The sequence below is a fragment of the Clinocottus analis genome, unplaced genomic scaffold, assembly GCF_023055335.1.
Source record: "Clinocottus analis isolate CAN_PGR_092001 unplaced genomic scaffold, fCliAna1.0.p SCAF_11, whole genome shotgun sequence".
Classification (NCBI taxonomy): domain Eukaryota; kingdom Metazoa; phylum Chordata; class Actinopteri; order Perciformes; family Cottidae; genus Clinocottus; species Clinocottus analis.
Genome location: NW_027175832.1, coordinates 6,233,333 through 6,257,886, shown reverse-complemented (window position 1 = coordinate 6,257,886; position 24,554 = coordinate 6,233,333). Strand labels below are relative to the sequence as shown.

Here is a 24,554-nt window from a genome sequence, read left to right as displayed (position 1 = left end):
CACCCACTTTAATGAAATCAGGCTTGCCGGTTTTTAAACATGTGAAATTCCATTCAAACAAAAAAGCCATGAGAGAGTGCGGGTTTTCTTTTTAACCAACGTGTGAAAAATGTTTACTCCCTTGAAAATTGCATCCTTTGTTCAGAATAACGTTTTCTGAACAATACGCTCTTTTTTCCCTCCTCGTTAAACTGCCTAAAATAAAGTGAGAGGGTTTGAAACTACTTTAGATTTTCCAAATTTGATGTGTTAATTACGTTTTGTTGATGCTTATAGACAGCTTATCTGACACTATTTGAATTATCCTCACACCAAACACTCTGTGTAGATTATAATAATTCATAAACAAATAATATTTACTGGTCTACACAGTGTGTTTTTCAAAGAACTGATTGAATTGAGTGACATTGTTTAAAGCCTTGTGGTTATGTCGCCCTGAGCAAACTAAGCTTTTGTAACATATGTTTTTTGGTTGGTCCGCTCACCTCTAACTAAATACTAAACGGTTTGTACAAACAGGAAGTTAAACAGTGGCGGGCAACCGTTGCCAAAGCAGCAACAGAAACGCTCGGATTCAATCCACTATGATGCAGTCAAGCTGCCGGATGACAACTTTTATGAGGTGTCATGATTACATGTACAATTAAAGCAAATGAAAATTGTCCTTGAAATGGCAAGCAGGTTTGAAAATTTCGAAAGCTCACCATCCAAACCAATTCCTATTTCAGTTTTACAACAATCACACCTACATCCTGTGTTTGGCCACCAAAGGGATTTCTAAACATTTCATGCTGAGCTCCGAGTTTAATTAAACTGTTTACAACAAACAAAACATCGTGGTGATTCTGCCGCGGAGAAAAGGCTGATCCGAATGCTTGGATCAAGTTATAGAGCAACTGGTCAATTCAAAGAAAACCAATCTCCTTCTGGCCTTGGGTGGATGGGAAGCTTGTAAAAGAGAGCTAATCAAAACGATGGAAAACGCACACTCAGATGAATAGTTGGAGTTTAATCAAATCAAGGACATCTGTTTCCAAGTGCTTTATTGTTGTGAAGCTTCGCGCATCCTCACGTGGATGAAAAGAGATGGAAACTATCAGAGCCAGCTGCTTTAATGAGGACTACTTTTCCCTGGCTACGTGAGAATATTACACTAACATTAGCGGTGCCGAGACCTGCCTCAGGTTCATCAGGGAAAAACACCAAATAGAGAGATCACAAAATATGTTGTGAAGATGTGATATTTATAAAGGATTTGAAAAGTTCAAGCTTGAGGAAACTGCAGTTCAAAGACACAAAACAGCTGTAAATTCTCTTTGGACTCCATAGATCATCAACTCTGCATTTTCCTCCACACGGGCCGTAAAAGGGAGAAAGCATCCGCCTATGCAGCTGTAAATATTGTATATACTGTACATGATCACTAACACAAACAGGTAAATGCAGGCGGGATAAAATGTTTATAGCTCTACTTCCGCCACTTACAGTATACTATCCACCGAGGGCTGTTGAGTACTGGAAAAAGGATGTGGCTGAGTTTGGACATTCCCGTACTTAGGAAACCACATCTAACACGATCATGGGGGTGTGCGGAGACAGACCCAGCGGCAAAAGCTTTGAAAAATAGACCCGTCAACTGTTTGTCAGACGTAACTGGGTTTAGCGTTCATTAAGGATCCACACAGGGACGAGTTAGGAGCATTTATAAACCTCGTCAGATGACGGGCCAGCGCGGCGAAATGCAAAAAGTGGTGTTTAATGTTATTGTGGGATTGCTATATTTAGGACACTTTTCACCAATGATGCAACCTTCCACAGTGGAAGAAAATAACATGTGTGTTCTTCAACAGGCCAGATAAATATTTTATTCTGAAGAGATTTTGCTCTTGATTCTGAATGTCCTTTTTTTTTTTTTAAGATGTGGTCATATTGCTGTTTTTCCTTTTCATCAGAAAATACTCCACCACTTCCTTAGAAAGCATTGCCCAGCTGTGAGAGGGATTCATGCTCAGTCAAACAAAATCTACATGTATATTATGATGCATGATCGTGATGTGTTGAAATCATTATTATCTTACCTCTCAAAGCCGATTTGTCTGATGGATTTCTCCCACTGGGAACCTGGACAGAAACAGTGAGTTAGTGAAAATAATAGTCTTTTAAAATGTACTTTTATATAATCGTCATTACAAGCAAAACAAAACTTTCAAACAAGAAATAATTGATTTATCGAAATTATAGTACCCAGTATAGATACTGCTAATAACTGCTGTTTATTATTAACTCTTACCATAATACAAAGGATTAAGATCTAGTCTGTAAAATTAATATTTTTGCCTCTGAAAAAACCCTTATATTAACAATAAAATAAACCTTCAAAACACTGGCTTGAAATCATTTGTAAGAGCCAGAATATTGTTCCCATTTCAGTTAATATTTCATTTTCAGGTGAAGGAGGAAAATAATCAATCCTTCTGCGCTCAAACAGAAACTCAAAACATTTCATGTGAGCTTTGTTTCCAGCGCTCGGACTGGCTGAAGTGTTCCTGAACATCACTCCAGCGCTCAAAGGGAGATTTCCAGGTATTCAACCGGCACACTGAGAAGAACCGCCAAAGTTTGACAGGCCTTTGTTCCGCTGCCAGAGAAAACACAACGTCAGCCCGTCACTTGAGGATCTCGCCTCGATGACAGATCGACATCTCCGGCTGTTTTGCCGGAGTATTAGGCGACTAATTAGGTGCCGAACTGCTGCAGCGCTGAAGTTTCTGGTTTATGGAGTGCAGTGAGGAGAGTGAGGATGTTAAAACACACTTCAGTGACGGTAACTCAAAACAGACGACAGAGAAAGAGCTGCATCCGAAAGACTTTATCTGCTCGGTCACCTGAGCGCAAACTACTTTCAGGAGGTTGTTAAGCCTCAAACGTGGTTTTGCCGCAATTGTTATTAAACTAGAACATGAAACGTTCAGTTACAAAGTAAAAAGAAGAAAACAAAAACTCCACCATTACTACAGATGATGAATACATCTAAAAAAGAGTGGTAAAAGGAATTTCAATAGAAGCGTAAAGTTCACGTCGGATTCAGGATGGATGACAACAGATACAGCTGAAAGCAGAAAACAACAAAGGATAAAACATAAAAAAGATTTTCTCCTATATGACACACACACACCTACACACACCTTAAGTATCCTGTAAAAGAAACGAGCCACACTGTTAGCCACTTTATCAGAAACAGGAAACTCTGAATCCCACTCAAGGTGAATAAAACAGTCATAGGCCGTCCGTGCAAACCTTTGCATTTCTTTCATTACTCATCAGTGAAGAAGTAGTTTCCCTATCTCAGATGTTATGTGTGGTCGGGGTGGAGAAGAAGGGTGTGGAGGTCAGTTGGTTCCTGAAACTTAAAAATAAATGAGAAAACCACATGTGATGGGAGGAGCCCTGACATAACCTCTGACATCCAACACTCACAGTCGTCCTCAAGACAAACTGTGAAGAAACTTGAAACGGAGGAAATGCTCAGTGACCGAACTGAAACGCAACACGAGACTAAGTCAAAAACACTGTATGCAAATCAGCTATTATTCGAACGTCACGGGTCATCGTCGCATATTGTGATCGGTGGCATTTGATTATTAGCTAAAAATGTTTTGTATATTTGTATTGTATATGTATATATTCTTAATTTGAAATCATCTTATCATATCTCTACATATTAAAAATAACAAAATAAATAAAAAACAATCAGTATTCTTAACTTAATGATGGACAAGCTTATTTTGGGCCTTGTAGTGAAGTCGCTTAAGACAAAATTCTTGCTGAAGCTGAAAGATGTATTTACTAAAATGATCAATATTGACATTGTATCAAAGGATTCTGTAATGTAATGAAGTTGTTAGTAATCCTGAACCCCCTGAGAATCAAAACCCATCTTGGCATCTATAAAAAAAAAAAAAAAGGGTTTCACACAGCTTGCACACAGACTACATGGTCGGGTCTCACTAATCCTCAACCGCAAATTAAACCGTGGGTAGTAAACAATACCAGATAAGGTAAATAAAGGCAACCTGCTGGTGGAAAGTCAAACCTTTAGCGAGCAAGCTAAAGACGCTCAAGACTCTCTCTGGGTTTTCTCAGGAGCGAGTGGAAGAAGAAGAAGAAGGGTCGCCAAATATGACTCCAATGAAGTGATCTTACTGCTCTGCGTCAGGTGTTTCAGTAGTTAACCGTTTGCTAACATGTCGAAGATGACTGAGCATGACTACGGACAGATTACAGGAAATATGGTTCACTGATGTTATTGTAATCCCCAATAATCACCTTCAAAAAAGGTTGATAAAGATCAAAGAGAAATTGCCCCATTTGAAGCTTCAAATAAAAACCCCACCGCTTAATATGTCAGCACATTGACCACAGAAGACGAGACAGATTGTGTTTCAGTAACATCTGCAACACCCAACTTCGCCCAGCCCAAACTGAGCTCACAGGTGAAAGAGGAAACCAGTGTCATACACGAGGAATGCCAGAAGGTGAAGTCAGGTCTGACCCATAGGGTGAAGAGGGGAATAGTGTGTTAATACGACCTGAACTCAACATGGAGCCTTCTGGAAAAGTGTGTGAGACTTTCTGCCCATTGAGGCGTGGCAGCTTTCCACCCCAGCTGAGCACCAAAAATACCTGTCCTCAGACTTTATGTGAATATCATAAAACACCCTTTGTACTTGCTGGGCCGTTAACCTCTCAGCGCAGCATTTCTTTGCGCTCTCTCTTCTATCTCTGGGGCCTGTTGCCCTTTTCCTCAGAGACCGGTGATATGCAGCAGCAACATTACAGCACGGGATGACTGTGATCAGGCGATCAGTATGCACAGGGAGAATTCAGTAAATGTGTTACATTTGGGGAACCGTGGGCAGGATATGTGTGGATACGCAGGGCGGTAAAAGGTCAACAATAGCGCCTACTGGACTTAATGAAGACTAGCTTTGAGGAACTGGTCACAAAACTGCACATCAAAAGGGCCATTTATTCTTTATGGGCTGGTGAAATATCCATTGCCATCATATATGAGCCAAATCAAACTAGCAAATCCTCTTTTATGGTTTGTTTTAACTGTCTTAATCTCCAGATGGGTGGGGGTTGCAACTTCATACAATGACCGCCAAAGAGTTGAGACAATCACAGGAAAGTATTTGATATCTGGTGGTCTTCGACAGTTAATGCAAATGCGTGCGCCTGTGCTGACTCAACAGGGTGTGAACGGCTTTTACAAACAGGGGAAAGACGGATGACTCCAAAGGAAGCTGGCCCCAGCTCATCTGGTGACCAGTCGCTGACCTGATCTAACAGCTGGAGGCATTAACCTTTCTGGGAAAGGTTTTCTTGCTCAAACTCAACTCAGTTTACTGCTCTAATGGCGTATTTGGCCACGATGAATAGGGGAAGTTATATGAAACTATATCTGGAAGGAGGATAACCGCCTCACCGCGAAAGGAGGACTCCTTGTATATACTTGGCTGCCAAAACAAAAAGGGTGTCAAGGGGTGAGATGCCAAATATAGAAATCTGAGATAAGGCATTCACTCAGAATGAAGGCGGCGCATCAAGGGGACAAAGACTAATGTCGGACTTCCTGTTGCATATGTCGCCCAAAAAAGACAATAGGATGACTGACTTCAGGAGAAACACAAGTATACAAACCCTCGCAGTGGTGATGTCAGCAATGTGCTGGACAAATATTACTTTACAGATCAATACTAACTTCATTTCTGTCTCTTTATCGCTATATAAAGTTTTTCCTCATGAGTGTGTGTGACGTTAGATCATTTCTCCAACCCGGTGCCTCATTAATTGTCGAATTGAATTGCATTGAATACTTTATTGTCATTGTCACGTAGACAGCAAAAAAACAGTTTAGCAGTTTAGCAGCTTTCACGGCAAAGACAAACATTTAAAACAACCATAGAAACATCACAAGTAGACATTAAAATAACACAAGTAGACATTAAAATAAGTGAATCATCGTCAAGCGACAGTCAGGTGCTCGAGTTCCTGAGCCCCGTGTTGTTAAATGTTGCAGATAATGACTCAAGAGGATATTCATTCACGTCCCAATGGAGCGTTATGATATTTAGTCTGAAACAAAACCCTAAATACTTTGAATTACAGATAACCATGGGCACATACGGCAGTCTTTTGGTCATGAATATAAGGTTTGTTAGTGCCAACATGGTATTTATCGGTATTCTTTTCTAGTGATATTCTCGATAGATTTTATCTTACAAATAAATAAATGTAAGCATACTTTGAACTATGTGTTTAGTGATCCAGGCGAGGACATTACTGACTTACTATACACCTTTATATCATGTATCACTATTGGTTATCGGAAACAATAAACTGCTCATGAGCTGGCAAAACAAACATTTTTGCTAAATTAATGTTTTCACTTAGTAGAATCATTGTCTTCCTATTCTTTTTCATGGATGTGCGCGCCTCCCTCTGTGTGACAACTAGAGGAGAAAACAGGGTTTTCACTGCAGTGAAAATATTGTTTTTAAAAAGGCTAAACGCCAACAATTATGAACTGAAAGCAGAATATTTGGTGAATTTCAGAAATTACTACAACTTTCTTTTTCTGATTAAATGTACTTTTGGACTTCACAATGCGCTGGAGTTTTGGGAAATTGTTCAGATCACACGAGTCGGTAACAATCCTACAGCCACCACTGAAATCTGATTCTGCAAAAAGTTTAATATTCACTGCCGAGCCTGTTTGTAACCGGAACAGACGCATCAAGGTTATGAATAAGGCTTTGAAGTACTTGCGACAGCCCCTCTAAAACCATAATAAATGATTATTTTATTGGACATCAGTTTTTTAAAAGGACATCAACACATGTTTATCTTTAACATTGCCATTTACAAAATTACCACCCATGAAGCTATAAATCTTTTCAAAGTCAAAATTATGTTGTAAAGATTCCCAAAATATGTTAATGTGTTTCACAATTTACATTCCCGTTAATGCAAGTAAGTATTGTGTGAATCAATAAACCGACGTACTCAGATAAGAGACAGATAAATACAGCAGATGGATACAAACGATGTTCTCATCACACCAGGGTTTCATCTGCCAAAAACTGCCGCCCTTTAGTAATAAAGATTCCCTCGAGTGAATATTTAGTCTACCCTCTCTGAACGGTTCTGTGTGTTTCTGCCCGAGGCGATAAGGTCCGTTCTGCCCTCTGAGCTAAGTCGCCTGGACTTTTGACGGTGGGAAGCGGATTACTTTCTTTAGAAAGTCATTAGAACACAAGGTCAGGGTCTGTCGCGTCTAGACACATTCACATTTTACAGTTTGATACAGTTTCATGAGAAGCCCAAGGCCAACTCTTAACACCTTCCCAACAGTGAGTCAGTGGCGTACAGTGTTTGCTTTACTGGCAGAAATAATCTCCTCTTTTTTTCCCCCTTCGGCCGCCATATGGGACGAGGAGGCTAATTACATTGTGGAATGTGTGACATTCATAAATCTTCATGATGTGACAAAATGCAGTAAGAGTGAGGATATTTCTTCTAGAAATTGAGAATCGTTCTTAGTGAGCATATTTGACCTTCTGCTGCAAATGGAGCATGTCTTCACTTATTTCTTTATGGGCGGAAACTTTCCCTGTACACATTCTCCGGTGATCTACAACTTTGCGACGCTGCATCAGCAGCGGCTCAGGTCAGAGTTTAGGCACAAAACGGTCAGTGTGATGGATAGGACACACGTGTGCACACAGTCCGTCATGAACATGTGGCCCAGCAAGTAGAGAGCTCACAATGTTGTGCTTACGGGAGATCTCAGAGCGAGTGACTTGTCAGGGAATCGAGGGTTGAATCCTGTTAGAACCACCCGGAGATGTATAAACTCAACTATCCAACCCAGTGTCCAAAACGTAAGACATTTAAATGAAAAGTGTTGCCTCGTGGATTATGTGTTGTGTTGACATAATGAGGAAAGATAGTTCATCAATGTATCTGCAAAAATAAACAACGACATAAAGCATGGTTAGCATTTTACGGTTATGTTCAAGCCTAATGTATATGTTAGCATTCAGTGTTAGGGCTACATCATAGCGGATTTTCCACCTCCTAAAATGTTTACCACACTCTGGGACTATGGCGGCTACAGAGATACTACACGGGAATAGAATAAACTGTGACGGATCAGTTTGGGCTGCTTGTGGGTTTTTTTCTGAGGTTGTAAACTGCGACTGCAACATGAAGCAAAAAGGTCAGCTATCTTCTTCTTTTCAGTCGAAAACATCTTGAGAAGACATTTCCACAGCAACTCCTCTGCTCGCCGCTATCTTTGCTTTCTTTCACAGTGAATGAAACAACAAACAAACCTTAACTACAGGACTTCCTTCATCCCCTTGCATTAGCTATGAAGACAGCTTTAGGCTCTTACAGCATTTGGTTAAGGTTAGGGAAAGGGGGCGTGTTGTTTCAATATTAAATATCTGACTTGAACATCAAGATAGAGTGTGTTTAATATAAATTATGTTACCAAATAACCATGATCTTTCACTAACCTGCACCAAAGCATTAACCTTAACCTGATCACACTTGGGGCTCAGGATGCAAAACCCTCCACCATTTGTCCCGCCCACCTTTAAATGTATTCAACACTACTGGACTGGACACTGGGTGTTTCGTGCATATAATCGTATTCGGCAAAACCATTTTGTTGTATATTAACAGAACTTGTAAGAGGCAGGATTGAAACTGTCACGGTTTAACCAACATTTCATTTAGAGGGGTTTATTAGTTCGTCGGCGTCTCTAAAAACATGAAAGAGACTTCTTGTATGTCTTTCAAAAGGTTTGCACACAGCAAAAGATGAAATCAATCAAATCCATTCTGCACCTTCTTGGTGGATTCTTGACCTGAAAGTCGCTTTGACTTCAACATACACAACAAACGTCACTACCTTCCGAGCCTCGACCTCAAAGGCTGCAGTGTACTGTACTCACAGTTGAAGTCAGATGCGAGGGAGCCTCCGGCCAGGAGGCTGTTGACGGTAATCTGATAGATGATGTGGAGCAGCAGGAAGGACATACTGGTGAAGCAGAGGGACTGCAGCAGACGCCCCGTGTGGCCTGCAGAAGGAGAACAGCGACAGTGAGTTCGACACCAACACCACTCACGTTGAGGATTTCCACATGTTGTTTCTGCCGTTCATGCACTGAAACCCAGAAAAGGTCTCTTCGCTGGCTCCTTTTTTTTTCCAAGGCACAGAAACTTGACACAAGAGGGAAATGTTAATACACGAAGAAGTGTTTGGTATTTCTGAGAGAACAGCGATCAATGTCCGTTTGATCTGCTGGGAAGTACGGAGCTGTTTTAAATGAATTAGTCCAAAAAAAAAAGTGAAGGTGACTGGGAAAGCAACCAAAAGGGATTTTCTTTGGATCATAATACATACATATGGTTACGAGCTGGCAATAGTACAATACAGCAACGTTTATTTCTGTTGAAAAGTCAAATAAACATTCTGGTGGACCACAAGACCTCGAACTTTCTCTAATTCATCGTAGAAGGAGCCAAACCAGCTTTTATATCCGATTAGGTTTTGGGGTTTCTTGACTTTGCTGTTCTTTGCTTGTCTTTCTTTAACTTAGGTAAAGAACACAGCTGTCGGTGGACATTACTGTTCCTGGGAGGGAGGGATGAGAGCAGTCTGCCACAGCTGTGCAACACATGGCTATTTTACAGTGCACCTACAGGTATTTGGGATAATTTCAGGAGTTGTTATGGTGATAATTCTCTACAATAGGATTTCTCAGACCCTGTCTTGTTAGTGAAAATGAAAATAATCACCTTCGGGGAAGAACACGCTTGATTGGACTCTTCTTCTTTGATGAAGAAATGCTAGTCGTGGCACTTACTGCATCCATTATGAGCCCTTAAATTGGCCCACATATCTGCACGGTTTTGTCCACTGGTTCGTCCCAGGGCAACGTCTCCATCTCATTAAATTTACTGCATCCTCGCGGGGAACATTTAATAGTTTTACCGTGGCGTATTGCACAATATCCTGGCTGAGGTGAAGCGCTGCTGCTGAGCCGAAGGCCATCGAGGGCTAACCTTATCAAATGTGTGTAACAACAGACCGTGGCAGGCAAATTAAACGTAGAAGTGAAAACAAATTGTGCTAATTTCCCTTTTGAAGTCATTGTGCTTTCGAAAAGAAGGAAAAGAATGCTTGTAGATACAGAGATATGGTCCAAAGGCTCTGGACAAGGCTATCGCTTTTGTTCTGTGAACATTTTTTTTCCCCTGTAAATCAAACACATTTTTGTTGTGTGATGGCCATCCGGTTTGGTTGCCTGACAATTGCTGCTTTTTCCTCATCAATCAGAGAACAGTATCTGTTTGACGACATTAAAACCTGAGTCGACCACATAGTCTCTGCCAGCGGCAAAGGAGTGCAACGAAGTACTTTAAGGTACTCAAACTGAGCATTTCCATTTTATACTGCTATTCCAGTACCTTGTTTAAGTCAATATTGTCCTTCACAGCATTATTTACAAGTGTATTATTACAAAATGTATTTATTTGTAGTATTAAAGATTACGCTAACTAGTTACAAGTAGCTTCACCTTCACCAGCTACACTGGTGGTGCGTGATCAATAATTATAATCCAGTGATAATACATTATTCTCTAATGGTCAGTTCTGCATAGTTAGTAATCTTCAAGTCTATTTTGATTCCGATGCTTACGCGCTTTCTCTGAAGTAAGCTTTTCGAATGCAGGACTTTTACTTTTGCTATATTGCTTGAGCTATTGCTTTTACTTCAGTCAAGCTCTGAGTACTTCCTCCACTACTGCCCACAAAAGTGTGATAAATGAGGGATTTTTTTAAATAAAAAGCCAAACTAGGAGAGCGTTAACACCAGACATCCTCTTTTAGAAGTCTACTAGCTAAAACATAAACCTGATAAATCATCCAGAACATCAAATATTTATACAAATCCATGCAACAGAACTAAAAGACTCCCCAAAGGGAAATTGTCATGTCGGTGCCCATTCAACAAGGCATATAGCACCTGCTGTAAAGGCTCTTAAAATACCCGCTTCCCATATGAGAGCAACAGTTTAGATTTTGTTCACCTCCACTGAGAATTGAATGCCTTCGAGGGGGATGTGGAGCCAAAGAGTGCAATTACAACATTAGAGAGTAAATCACAAACAACAACAAGTTGCATAAGATATTGTTCGTCTACTCTTGCGTATACGAGAACTATACAACACACGGCTGTGGCTTTTTTTAAGTACATTAAGCCTAAAGAATGGTTCCAGATTGAACTGCTATATGTCATTTAAGAGTCAACAGACAAAATGAAACAGACCATCAGAACTAATCACTGAATTACACTCGATCCCTCTGAAAACATGTAGTGGGCCTCTTTTGTGCAGATGTTTGCACTGCCAGTGTGTATTGTGGATGGTTTTCATACAATCTGATAACTGTCACGGAGTAACTCTACTGTTCCGGATTAAAATCAGCACAGTGGAGTAATTACTTTAAAAGTTACCTGTGTGCAAATGTGTAATATGCAGTTATTTTGTGCGTTGCTTCTATATAATCATTTGACAGTAGACAGCGTGTATACTTTTCAAAATCGTATTATTATTATTATTTTGGCTACAGAAAGGACAATGATGACCAAAGAAACAGGTACATTGTCATCATCTGTATATAGTCTTATCGCAATATCTATAGCGGGAAATAAATATTGCAATGTCAGTTTGTTACAGTCTTGAGACAATGAAATTTACAAAAGGAGTAAAAACCTCACGGCCCTCCAATGGGAGAAACAGTGTAATCTACTGTAAACTACTTTCACATCTAAATATAAATTGAATCAACTTTTATGCAATAAATAATGTTTCTTACAACCGAGAAAAAAAACATTATTAACTACGGAAGCTGCAAAACATCGTAAAAAAAGATCTGCATCAAGTTTGATGTGCCGTGTCTTGTTGGTGTTGAAGTGTCTATCGCAGGGGTGTCAAACATACGGCCCGCGGGCCGGATCCGGCCAGCCAGGGGGGTCCAATACAGCAGAAGAAAAAAAGATCAAAATTAGCAGGGCTGGGATTCAAACCCCTGATCTTCTGCTTGTAAGACGGACATGCAAACCATTGATCAGTAATGGATGACATCATGAAAGTGACGTCACAAACGAGTCACAAAGCGAGGGAATCTAGAGGAGAGCCCGGGCAGATAAACAGGGGGCTGATGTCTGAATTTTTGGTCTTTACGATTCAAGTCGATTGTTAAAAGACCTTAAAATAGAGTTTATCATCCAAAAACCTTCACCAATGATTTAAACATGGAGAAATATTGTTGTTATTTATATGTTATTATGCTGTGATTTCACTGGTCCGGCCCACTTGAGATCAAAATGGGCAGCATGTTGCCCCTTCACTAAAATGAGTTTGACACCCCTGGTCCAGTGTGTATTTATCTCTATTGAGGTTGACCGGCGGTTGATGTCAGCAGCGATCAGATACATGAGCGCTGAGCTTCACTCGAAGACGTCTCTCTTTAACTATTGATGCGAGTGTAAGTGGTCCACTTTCTCTGCTCCCTCCTTACTCCCTTACTTCCTGATTGTTGTTTCAGCAGGAGACGAGCGGAGACGGCTCTCGGACTGGATGCCGTTTCCTCCACCGATATATAGGTTTATGTATTATTAAACACTGCATGTGGTCCCTGACAGACAACCCATGTTAGGTGGAGTGTTTTGCAGCGAGGGGCCGACCGCGACCCACATTCACCCGGAAGGAGAACAGTCGCCTCCGCCTCCTGAACCTCGGCCTCAGAGGTTCACTGTGAGATACATTTCTTTTCTTGAACTCTTTCCTGAACCAAAATACCAAAGAGCCCAAATATCAACATTCCCGTCGACTGAATTAACTGATAACACTTTTCGAATGCATGCAGGTCATGGTGTTACAAAATGAAACTCATCGCAGGAATTAGTGGAGCCTTAGGCGCAACTTTTATATCCTCCTTTAATAATTGAAGTGGTTAGCCATGATCAAAAACAGCCCTCATCTCAAAGTTGCTGGTTGTCCTCTGAAGCTTCTTTTCTCAACAGCACAGCGTGTGTGTTCAGTTGTTGTCATCTTAATGGACAATATCTGAGCAAATAAACCAAACTTCAGCCCTTAAATGTGAATAAGATCTGCTTCCTGATGGATCACGTGTTCCCATCTGAGATCTGGCTGGCCGCGGATCATTTTCAATATCACAGATGGACTCGTGCCCGTACAAACCGATATTACCTTTCATGGGCTGAACTATGTGCCAAATCCATCCTCATCTCAAGGAAATTCAAGTCCCCTGGAGAAGAGGGGCTGGTTTACATCACAGAGAACAATATTGTGGTTCAAACTGGAGGCTTTTGGGAAACAGTCAAGACTCTCCAGAGCCAAAGCCATCGGACGTGTGAAGGACCAAAGAGAATTACAGTGCAGATCTCACCTTGCATTGTTGTGCCTGTGGGCTCCGCGAAGAGGGGGATGAGCAGGAGATATATGAGGTAGACGAAGGACAGGGCATTGTACCTGAACAGGCAAGCTGCAGAAACACAAGACACAAAAGCAGATTGAACAGCAAATCCACCTCTTGGTCATAATAAACAACAATCCATTTATAGACCACTAATTCAACGGCGTCTTTATCGCTTTGTGCGCATTACATAATGCTCAACAGTAAATAAAGTGCAGAAGCTGGCAGGGGCGACCAGCTGCCGGATCAGGAGTCTTCATTGAGATCGGCTGAACACAGATTTGAGAGAAACATGTGGTGAAACTCATTAAAATGGTCCCGGTGTAAAAAAAAAAAAAAAAAAGCTTTTCATAGTCATAAAAAAGCCAGAACATTCCTTGACTTAACAATCAGAAAACTCATTATCTGTTCGCTGGCCTGCATCACAAAAAGAGTCCGGGCTGAATTTAGTCATTCAGGGAATTGACATTTGTTTTGAGGTCCAATAATCACCCGACAGTCTTTGGGTGTTATGAGACAATTAAGTGCTGGAGAGTGCGTCACGAAGGACAGCTTCATGTCACTGGCAAGAATCTTACACTATTTCATGGACTGAGAGCATTATTGAAACTGGACCTTTTTTGTTATGACAAAAGACAATCTCTCAAAGTTTTGCAGCCAAGTGGCGCACCAGATTCCCTTAAAATACACAATAGACTAATTTAATGTTCTTCCAACCAAATCTTCTATCAAACAGTGTGTGAAATGTCACGACCAGTGCCTGAGAGATATTCAGTGTTTGGTTTTAGTCTTTTTAATCGAGGCCTAAAATGAGATTTAACAACCAACATAACTTTATATTTGTTCCCATTTCCTGTAATTCCTTAATTTGTTCAGTTTAGCTTCAGATCATTTCATTTATCACAGTGATAAATGTCGAGGATCTGCGGCAATTATTCCAGTGAAAGACCATTGCTCTTTTTTACATAAAAAAAGACACTGAAACAAACTGTTTCAACAGTTCTTTATTTTTTATTATTATCACTATTATTATTTTTTTTTTAACCATAGGATTTTCTTTCCTCTAAAACTGAGACCAACAGTTGATTCATCAGCAGCTGGTTCAAACATCCTAACAGTGAGGATTTGCATATTGTCTCTCCTTTATTGAATTGTAAACTCAATATCTTCAGACAATGAAATGTGACATTTTTCCCTGTTCTCACATTTTACAGAACAATCGATTGACCAAGAAAATAATCAACAGATTAATAATCTGTGATGTTCCTTGCCGCTTGAATGTAACACACCGTTTCCGCATTTAGGATGTGTCACTACACATGACACACTAGATTATGAAACTCCACACAGTCACCCTTTACCGAACACACGCACACACACACACACACACATACATATACACACACCCCTTTGAGCCACACAAAGGAAGTCTTTTGAGCTCATGAGGAAAGTTAAAACGCTTAAGTGCAAACATGACTTCCAAAAAGCATTAATTGAACGTATTGATCAGTAACGCACCTCATTTCCCAGTCAGACTGACCATCTGCTCTGATTGGTGGCTTTTACCAGTTACGCTTCCCATGAGCTGCTAATTGAACATCAGCTAGCGCGTCCAAATTCAACCGCGTTGTAAACAAGCAAACACTCACCCGCTTCACCTCCGGCGCCTGTCATGCAGCACACAGCTTGTGTGTTTTTTTTAAACAACCGCAAATAATATTTCCCGTAACATTTACAACTCTTCTCAGGTTTTCCTAAAGTAGGCACTAAATATGCGATTAGCCCCTTCCCGTTTAACATTTCTTTGAACATTTTGAAGTCAGGAGACACAGTGCTACAGTCACCGCGGACAAAATGCGGACACACAGTCTGACCTCCCAACATTTTTCTTAGCGGTTATATCAACAAGCACAAGGTTTACAACCAAGATCTTCTCGTCGCTACTGGCCTTGAACTACTGAAAAATGACATTTGAATGCAGAAAATGGTGCTTTTATTCATCTTTGCGCACTCAATGGACCTATTCATTGACATCTGACTTGCTCTGGTTTCCCCTTGCTGGAGCTCGACAGTAAGTGAACCTTCTGGTTTCCTCTGCGCTCAGATACAGACCAATGAAAACTAACAAAAGATAATAAAATGTAATGGAGGGCTGTCATCTTTGAGAAAACCACCAACATGTGTAGATCATAACAAGAGAAAAGGGGCACTTCACCATCGTTGTTTGATTTTTGTTTGTTTCCTTTTTAAAAAAATTCATTTTATGCCTCAACTTCTCGGGTGAATGAATGATTATCTTACATTTTTGACCTCACACCTACTTTTTCTTCATTTAACGTGTCATTAAATAAGCTCTAAACCTGCCGAAGTCGGTAGTCCGGAGCCTGCAGCCCACATTATTCATCTGCTCAAATCTAAAGAAGTTATTTTGCATCCATGCAGATCATTTTTCTTTATCTACATGACTCTACTCCTACTGTTGCCGGCAGACACTCGACCGCAGTCTTCCTGACCGTTTGCCTTCGCTGTATGACTCACCATTTGAGGATTTTTACGCAGGCAATGAAAATAAACTGCCCTTGTTTTTCGACATCAGATTACTGCAAAACCTCCCCATTCATGTCTGAATAAGGCTTTTGTCTCTCCCAGTAAAAGCTGTTATTACTGCCACACAAAGGAGAAACACAAGAGAAACAAATCAGTCATGAATGTGAAATCAAGGCCAGCTGACTGAGGAGTTTAAGCCCAAAAGCATAAATGTCCAGATAGGGCGGTGCGGTGCCTGGCCGGATCGAGCACTGGGCGATAACAGAGGAATTTAAACCCCTCTGAAGAACATAATGAAGATCATACCACGTCAAGTCTGGAGCGCCACTGAACTTCACTGTTTTCATCAGAAAATATAAACCGTGAATTTAAAAGTGGCCACATCCAGAATCCTGAGTTTAACAAGCAAAAACTAATTACTGCGTAAGAAGAGAAGCCTTTCAGAATACATAACATGTCTTCTTAGAGTAGCTAATTTAATTTAGGGCCGCAACTGACATGTATTTACAGTATTGATTATCAATATTGATTATCGTTTGGTCTTTGAAAAAGACAAGTGTTTACGTTTGGCGAGTTGGAAACTGTAGATCTTTGTCCTTTTTGCTTGAAAATTGATTTTCCATCACTTGACTAATACAACAGACATGTATTAAATGCGGCTTTAAGTTCAATTTAAATCAATTTTGAAGACAAATTGTCGGACTTATTAATCAGCCAACCATCTCTGGCCTGCTGGTGAGCGAGCGTGAACTAAAACCTGAATGGCTCACAGACGCTAGAAGCTAGTGTGAGTCGGTCCGAGCTCATATCACAGCCACAGTGATACAACTTTAACCACTTTGTTGTAGTTTGTGTTACCGCTGACACCAGTCACCATGTTGGTTAACTGAATGAGCTGACTTAGTGAGTTTAGATAAAGCATGTATTGAGAGTTTTCTGAATTTATTATGTCTATGATGCAATTATTACTAACATTTGATTATTTTTTTAGCTTGTTTAAGTTTGTAAAGTGCGACAGTTTTTTGACAACCACTTCAAGATGCTGTGTCTGCCTGAAGACTTGTGACAACAACACGATGTGTTTATCTATAGATACACAATCTTATTTTGTCCTCATTACGTCCAAACGAAAACCTAAAGCGTCCCGATTCCAGTGATGCTCCCAGCGTCTGCGCGTCCCTGCTGCAACCTGCTCGACTCAGCACACCTGAGCTGCAGCTCCGTCTGTACAGTCACAGCGCAAGTTCCATATCAAATCAGATACTTGGGAAAGCGTGAGCACAATAATCATGTTCACACTCCAAACTCTGCCAGTAAACACGTAAACAGCGGCCCGGTTTCATCAGCTCAACTGTAGCTGTGTGCAAATGTGTGTGTGTGTGTGTGTGTGTGTGTGTGTGTGTGTGCTGGGTGGTGCTAGACGAGACTGTGTACACACGGGCCCAGCAGTTCTGTGCTTTTCAATAGAGGTGCTGTCAGATGGCCAACAGGAAACACAGACTATGTTATGTCAGCAGATAAGTCTTTCACGAGGACATGAGAGACGGTGTGCTTATGCATGTGCTACACGACACAGAGCGTGTACAGTAAGGGTAATGTCGCTGTTTGGAGTCAGGTCACATCTGTTCTGAGAGGCCCAAAAATAATTTCCCAAATTTTGCCCCTTGAACAGATCGCAGTAAAGCCAGAAATCTGAACATATGGATCAAAGCGAGGGCAGAAAATATGTGAAGCCTGAAGTTGTCTTCCAGCCGCGGGTGTCACGAATATTAAAAGAAACAAAAAGCAATAGCTGATGGGTTGGCGATTATTGATTTACCGCAGATCCATCCCGTTTAAATTCAGATGAGATCTTTGACCGTCTAAACTAAACAATGGGGGAAAGTAAGCTGCTGATCAGGTGATGCTGAGCGCAGAAATAACTTCTCTCATCCCCTAACTGTTCCTGCGCACCTTCCATTCTTTCCACTCTACATTTCCTTCCTCCTGGCAGTTAGTGTGCAACGCTGCAGTGAATGACAAGTGCTCATTTGCACTTTGAAAAAACATAAAATATTAAAAGGTATGTTTACGATAAAAGGGAAAGGCAATTATTTCCTCCCTCACAACCGCATTATTAATTCATACTGTTAAAACGACTTTCCACGAATTAATGGAGACAATGCGTGGTCTCACGATTGCTTTTGGAAATAAAGGAGCCGTCGGGCTGTCAAGTGATGCATTATGGTGGTACTGAGTGGGTCTTATCTATAGAACGCAATGCTGTTAGCTTTAAAAGTACCTCTGCCCCATAAGTCTCACACAGACACCAAAGTGGAACCTCAGTGGCAGTTAGACGTTAATCATTTTTCACTTGTGGCCTACCACAGAATTACAGCGTAAAAACACAAAGTAAACTGCATTTAATGGAGTCTGCAAGGTGCGATCATGCCTCCAGCGTCATGCCCACAAACTCTAAATCAGCGTTTAAGTGATGTCTTAGGAATATCCTAGTTATATCCGAGACTCTTCCAGTCCGTTTAAAGCGGCTAAAAGTCCCCCATAAATCCAAATAAAGCTGCCACGTTGGACAGTGAGTCATCTTTAAATGCTGCAAAGCCAACGAGTGAATCAAACAAAACATTCACAAACACAGGAACAATAACTTCATCTGTGGAGAGCGCCTTTCTTAACTAAGTTATGCTGTAAACAAACCAAGAACACAAATGCACCGCTGACTCAAACTCAGAGGAATGTGAAACGACACAAGCCCTGGATCTCTGACACCGTCAATGTGAACTAACAGTATCAACACTACAGGCATGTACGGACTGTCCATCAGCAGCTAAACCATCAATAACAAGACTGAGGATTCATTAATAGTGAAAAAGCTAAACAGAAACCAAAAATATACAGAACAGTTTCTGCTTTTACTCTAGTAGAATAAACTTTTACATGATATAGTCTGTTCAGACTTTATAGATCCAAAAACATGCACTTGATATGTCTGGTTTTTTTTCTTTAAATCATACACTTCTAACCATACACACTGAGACATGAACAACATGAACACTGTGCAGAGTGTGGAGAGTCCCAAAAGTAGTTTGAGCAGTGACTGGATGTTCTGTTGTCGGCTGTGTTTCCTTTACTAAATCTAATAAAAGGTGACAGCCGGCTGAAGAATGGTGCTGATACACCACTGCTCTGTTTTTTTATTGATATATAATAACCATGTGTGACTCCCTGCAGTCTATATTGTCTGTGCTCTGTTTCTAGTGCACACACACACACACACACACACACACACACACACACACACACACACACACACACACACACACACACACACACAGCTCAGCAGTGGTGATGAATAAACTGTGACCTCCAGCATCATGAGGTAAATCACAAATCATCCACATTTTATCATTTGATTTTTTTTAAATTTTAGGATTTTGCACACTTCAGGTTTGCAGTATTTCCTAGGAATGTAAAACAGTCATGACAGTAAATAATAACAGCCTTCCTTGAACGTAGCCTTTAAGAACGATGAATGGATTTAACAGCAGACACAGTATCATACATGTATCAATCACCCAACACTGTAGGCCAGATAAGATGCGCAGAAAATGTGGATTCAGTCTTTTTTTACGCCTAACTCACCAGCTGCAAGACACATTGGCAGCAGCAACCTGAAGACCAGCCCGCACACCACCTCAGAGGCCATGGCTCCGGGCAGCCCGTGTTGAATCCAGGTGGAAGTAGCCGGGGATTGTCTCTCTAAGGTTTCTCTGGCATCCCCGACTCCTGCGCTCTGTCAAATCCCAGCTGACATCAGACTGCTGCGCTCCTCCAAACGGCCACATCGGCTCTCCGTGAGGACACCTGGACTCCGGTGGTTACTCCACAGTGAAAAATTGCGCATTTAGCCAGCTTCACCACAGCAGACATGTCGCCCCAAAGTAAAGTCACCATGGTGGGTTAGTTGCTCGGATGCATCAAAGTCATGTTGAGACTCAGGTGCGCCGACACAGCGTGGAAACGCCGGAGAAAGGAGCCAACAACTCCTCAAGTCCAATTAACCTCCTTTTCTTCCTCTCTCTTTTTTCCCCCCACTACAAACACACTTTAACGGGAAACGTTTCCAATGCGAGAGAGTCTGACAACTGTGAAGCGGGACAGAAACACTCACACACAATATTCGGGAAGTTCACCCTTCCTTTTTCTGCCCCCTTGGTGAAATTTGACTTCTGACTTCTAGTGTGTGGACTGCGTTCGCCAACAGGCGCGCCAGGACGAGCCTGTGATTGACATCTGACTCGGCCAATCAGAGGTCTTGGTCTGGGACCCGGTCCAGCCTCTTGTGATAATTGAAAGCAAGAGGTGGGACGCGGAGGTGGACGCAAACACCACGAGTATTAGAAGATAACATGTCCCAAATACACCGGTTTTGTGTAATCAAATCATTATGATCCGGTATTTTAAGTCTAAATACATTCAATAAGTTCGATCATCCACGGAAGGTTTTATAAATGACTTGAGACTTTTTCCCTGATCACAGCATCTCTTCAGGTCCTCTGTCCAGCGGTTCATTGGGGAGAAACAGCGACGCCTACTGGTTTGAAACCAGTAGGAACAAAGCAGCACATCCACTTCAGTTTAATCCTTGTTACCACAAAACAGGCCTGTCAGACTTCTCCTTGAAGGCAGGAACATTTTTTTTTTCCTCTTTCCCAAAGATGTTTTTAGTTCTTAAAATAATTAAGAACATTGTAGCAAAAACATCTCCTCTGATTACATGTAATCCAGTTGTATGCTGAGTAAACAGACAGACATCATGACTCAAACCTCTAACCCCAAAAGGGCTCGGATCTGTTCGTGACTTTCCAAGTGTCCCCACAAAATATTGTGTGCGTGCAAGTTGATTTGCATCATTGTGAAGTTGCCAGTCGGATAACGTGCAAAGGTTTAATCCCTGTGACAGCAGTGAAGAGCAAGACAGAAACTCAATCGCTTTCCGGCTCTTTTCCGGACTTTTAAGAACAATATTGATAGAAATATGACTTTAATATGTTGACTTATACAATATAAAAGGCATTGCTATTTTCTCTGTCTTCTGTTAAGCAACTAGCTCATTATTGTCCATTACTCAGATGTGTTATTTGCTTTCTTTTCCCAGATGTTGCATTAGGTCCAGGAGGTGATTAGCCTTTAGCTTAGCATGAAGACCGAAAGCAGGGAGAACCAATTAGCTTGGCCCCCTCCAAAGTTGATAAATATTCCTAAATGCATACAAGGCTAAATTGTCTAAACTGATTGGTAACATGCATGGTGCGGAGAGGTGATGCTCTGAGGTTTCCGCGGCGTCAGCAGAAAGTAAACTTTGTTTACTGAGCCAATGAAATTTCTCCACATTCACTTGTGATATTGGTACAAACTTTTGCACAGAAGTTCATGGCCCTCAAAGGATGAATCCGTATTGCTCTGGTGACCCATTCACTTCATTTATGATTCACTGATTTGATTAAATTTTGGTGAAATGCCATCCATCGAGGACGATGCCTCCACTGTACTGAGAACTCGTGTTGAGTCACACTTACTTGAGCTCAGTTTTTTTTTTTTAAATAAAGAAAAATGTGCAAATTCACGTGTTTTTTTAAATTTTTTTACTAAAGCTGTTCATTAGCTCCACTCCACAGATATGTTTGTTTATTTTTGTCTATTGTGGCCCATTTATTTTTCTAAAATTATCTGATTCGAGACAAAAAAAAATTATGTTTTTGTCCTGATTGTTGTACAGAGTTTAAAATAAGCAGTACCCACTGAAGTTCAAACGAAATAAATGAAGCAACGTGAATATAAAAATGTTGATATGACCGCGGGTTTCCCCTCATTTTGCAGAAAACACGTCACAAACACATCAAAAACACATCAAGAACATGTGAAATTCTGCTTCAAGTGAATTATCAAAGCTACAAAAATAATTTGCATTTAAGAACATAGCAAAGAGTGCTGACCTCATATTTACTTGTTGTACACTAGAAAGAGCAGTTGCCCAGTTTCACCTGGAGCATTAACATATGAATAAAACCAATCCCTAGTGCATGATTTGATGTGTTTAATGACATTATCGATCAATTGATCCGTGCTGGTTCCTCTGCAGTGCATTAGGCAGGAGGAAAGCAAGGTATGATGGGAGTCGTCAGGGCCGAGCCAAATGAGCCTCCTCTACCTCTAAAAAACCGGGCACTTAGAGCAGCAAAGGCCCTGCTTGGAATGTGATGAATCACTGTTTGGCCTCATCCCCAAAATGGATTTAGTTCATGAAAATAAGAAAAATAAACAGCTAAATGCTGCTGAGGGAAAGGCTGACTTTGAGAGATCATCAACATGCTAGCTGCCAACCTCTCTGCCCTGAAGACTCCCTTTTCCCTGGAAATCTAGACCGCCTGAACACTCTTGCGTGGGAGCAGTCAGAGAGTCACTCACGAGGCCCCGAGCTGCAGCCAGCCGTGATCGATAACCCTCCTCAGAACATGCCAGCCCTTGATTTGTTTCTGCTGTTTGAAGTCTGGGCCTGCTGATCTAATCCCTCAGATGGATGTGGATCTTAAGTAACATTTGTCTTTGATCCATTATTCATCCGATTCTTTCTAAGAGGGAGTTATTGACAAATTGGCCCCCAGTTTTACACAGTGAAGGTCTAGTGAACATGCAGGTCAGTGGTTCGTAGCTGACCTGCATCACATGTCTGAATTATCATAACAGCGACATAAATCATTTGTTTTGCTTGATATTGGATACTTGTACTTTTGAGGTCTTCACAGGCATCGTGTTGAAAAGTACATGTCATTTTTGGAGCAGTTTTTGGCAAGATGAGGGGTTTGAGGCCCTGAGGTTTACCGAGAGATAATCTATACGCTGCAGCTTACAGTTCGAGAATAGTGTGCCTCCATCTTTGTGGCAATAGTTTCAGGAAGTCCTTGTCCTGTCTCAATATGATAATTAACCCACACACATGGCCAGTCTGCATGGTTTTTCCAGTTTGGTGTGGAAGAAGTTCCCTGGCCTGCACAGAGCTCCAACCTCAACCCATCCAACACTTCTGGGATGAACCAGAACGCTGACTTCCAACCAGACCGAATCACTCAGTATCAGTATTGGACCCTGTGTTGCTCAATGGGAGCAAATCCCTGCAGGGATCCCTGCACAAATACCATACATGTTAGTGTTTATAGAGTAGATGATGCAAGACTCACGAGTCGTTATTTGCTTGAACAGTGCAGTGAGATTGTTATGATGCTTTTGGAAAAGATGTTATGCAGCGAAAACTGTGTCCTCCACATCAATTCCAAAATGAGATGTTTGAGAAAAAAAGTCACCAGGTCTCGTTAATGTATTAAAGGCACATTAATTAATCAAGTTTTCAGGCTCTCGTAAAAGACAGTTGGAAATCAATGTGAATGAAATGACAACAGCACTATTACAAACATGTTGGGTTTTTTTGCTCTACAGTTGACAACTGAAGGTCAATGTATTCGCTTACAGCTCCATCACATCGGCCTCAACAATAGTCTTTCATTGTTATCTTGCTTCTTTTTTTCCCTTGCTGTCTAGTCTAGACAGAAACTCTGTCTAAAATGTTCATGAATGTTGAATTTCTTCTATTTTCCCACACTGATCCCACACTGTCAGTCTGCAGCAGCTTTTGCCAAGAAGAAAACAGAAGTGCAAATTAGATTAACGTCCAGATTGCTTCAATATTGATCCGCGAGTGAAATCCAAACTGTGTGTGCATTCAATATTTACATGGATGCACTTTCCATGCACTCTAAAGGTGCGTCTGCGTAAGTGGGCTTTTTAGTGTCTCTCTGTGGTGGATGTGGGCAGATCGCCTCTTTAGGAATTTAGACAGAAATGCAGTTTATTGTTGTATGAAAACCCTGTAACTCCAGTTTACAAACTGCACCAATGTGAATCATCCTTTTGTTGGTGTATTCTGCGATCTTTTCGCGCATAACAATTGTGTCAACTATACTGTCGTTTCCAAATATACCGGTTTTATTATTTTTTCGAAACTAATTCAACTTTTGTTTTCTGATGGCGGCGCAAAATGAAAAGTCAGAGGATCCAATCCTGAGGGGACATGGTAATCCATCCAATAGCTGTCCAGACATGTCACTCAAAGCAGAGGAAACATCTGGGGATCACTGAAGTCTGTGTGAGTCATCCTCTGAGAAGCATGAATGTTTTTATAAAACGCAACTGTTATTCCTCCAGTATTTGTTGAAGTATTTTATTCTGGACCGATGGACATTGCTGTCCGAAGAGCCAGGCTGCTACTTCAAAAACTCAAGCTTCAACTCTTCACTATCAAACTGTCACTTGATATTCATTCCAAGCACAAAGAGCAGTCTTTGCATTGAATACGTGATTTTTAGAGTGTTTACCTG

General features: G+C 41.1%; 1 protein-coding gene across 1 annotated transcript in view; it reads right to left on the bottom strand.

Moving 5' to 3' along the window:
- LOC137803799 (piezo-type mechanosensitive ion channel component 2) overlaps window positions 1–20,259 on the bottom strand; it is a 73,087-nt gene extending 52,828 nt beyond the window's left edge. The window contains exons 1-4 of the mRNA XM_068602542.1: window positions 19,765–20,259; window positions 13,552–13,647; window positions 9,027–9,152; window positions 2,079–2,121 (exon numbers count right to left, since the gene is read on the bottom strand). Coding sequence (XP_068458643.1) covers window positions 2,079–2,121; window positions 9,027–9,152; window positions 13,552–13,647; window positions 19,765–19,828 — 329 coding nt within the window. The 5' untranslated portion in view covers window positions 19,829–20,259. The remainder of the gene's footprint in view (window positions 1–2,078; window positions 2,122–9,026; window positions 9,153–13,551; window positions 13,648–19,764) is intronic.
- Between the last annotated feature and the right edge of the window lie 4,295 nt (window positions 20,260–24,554).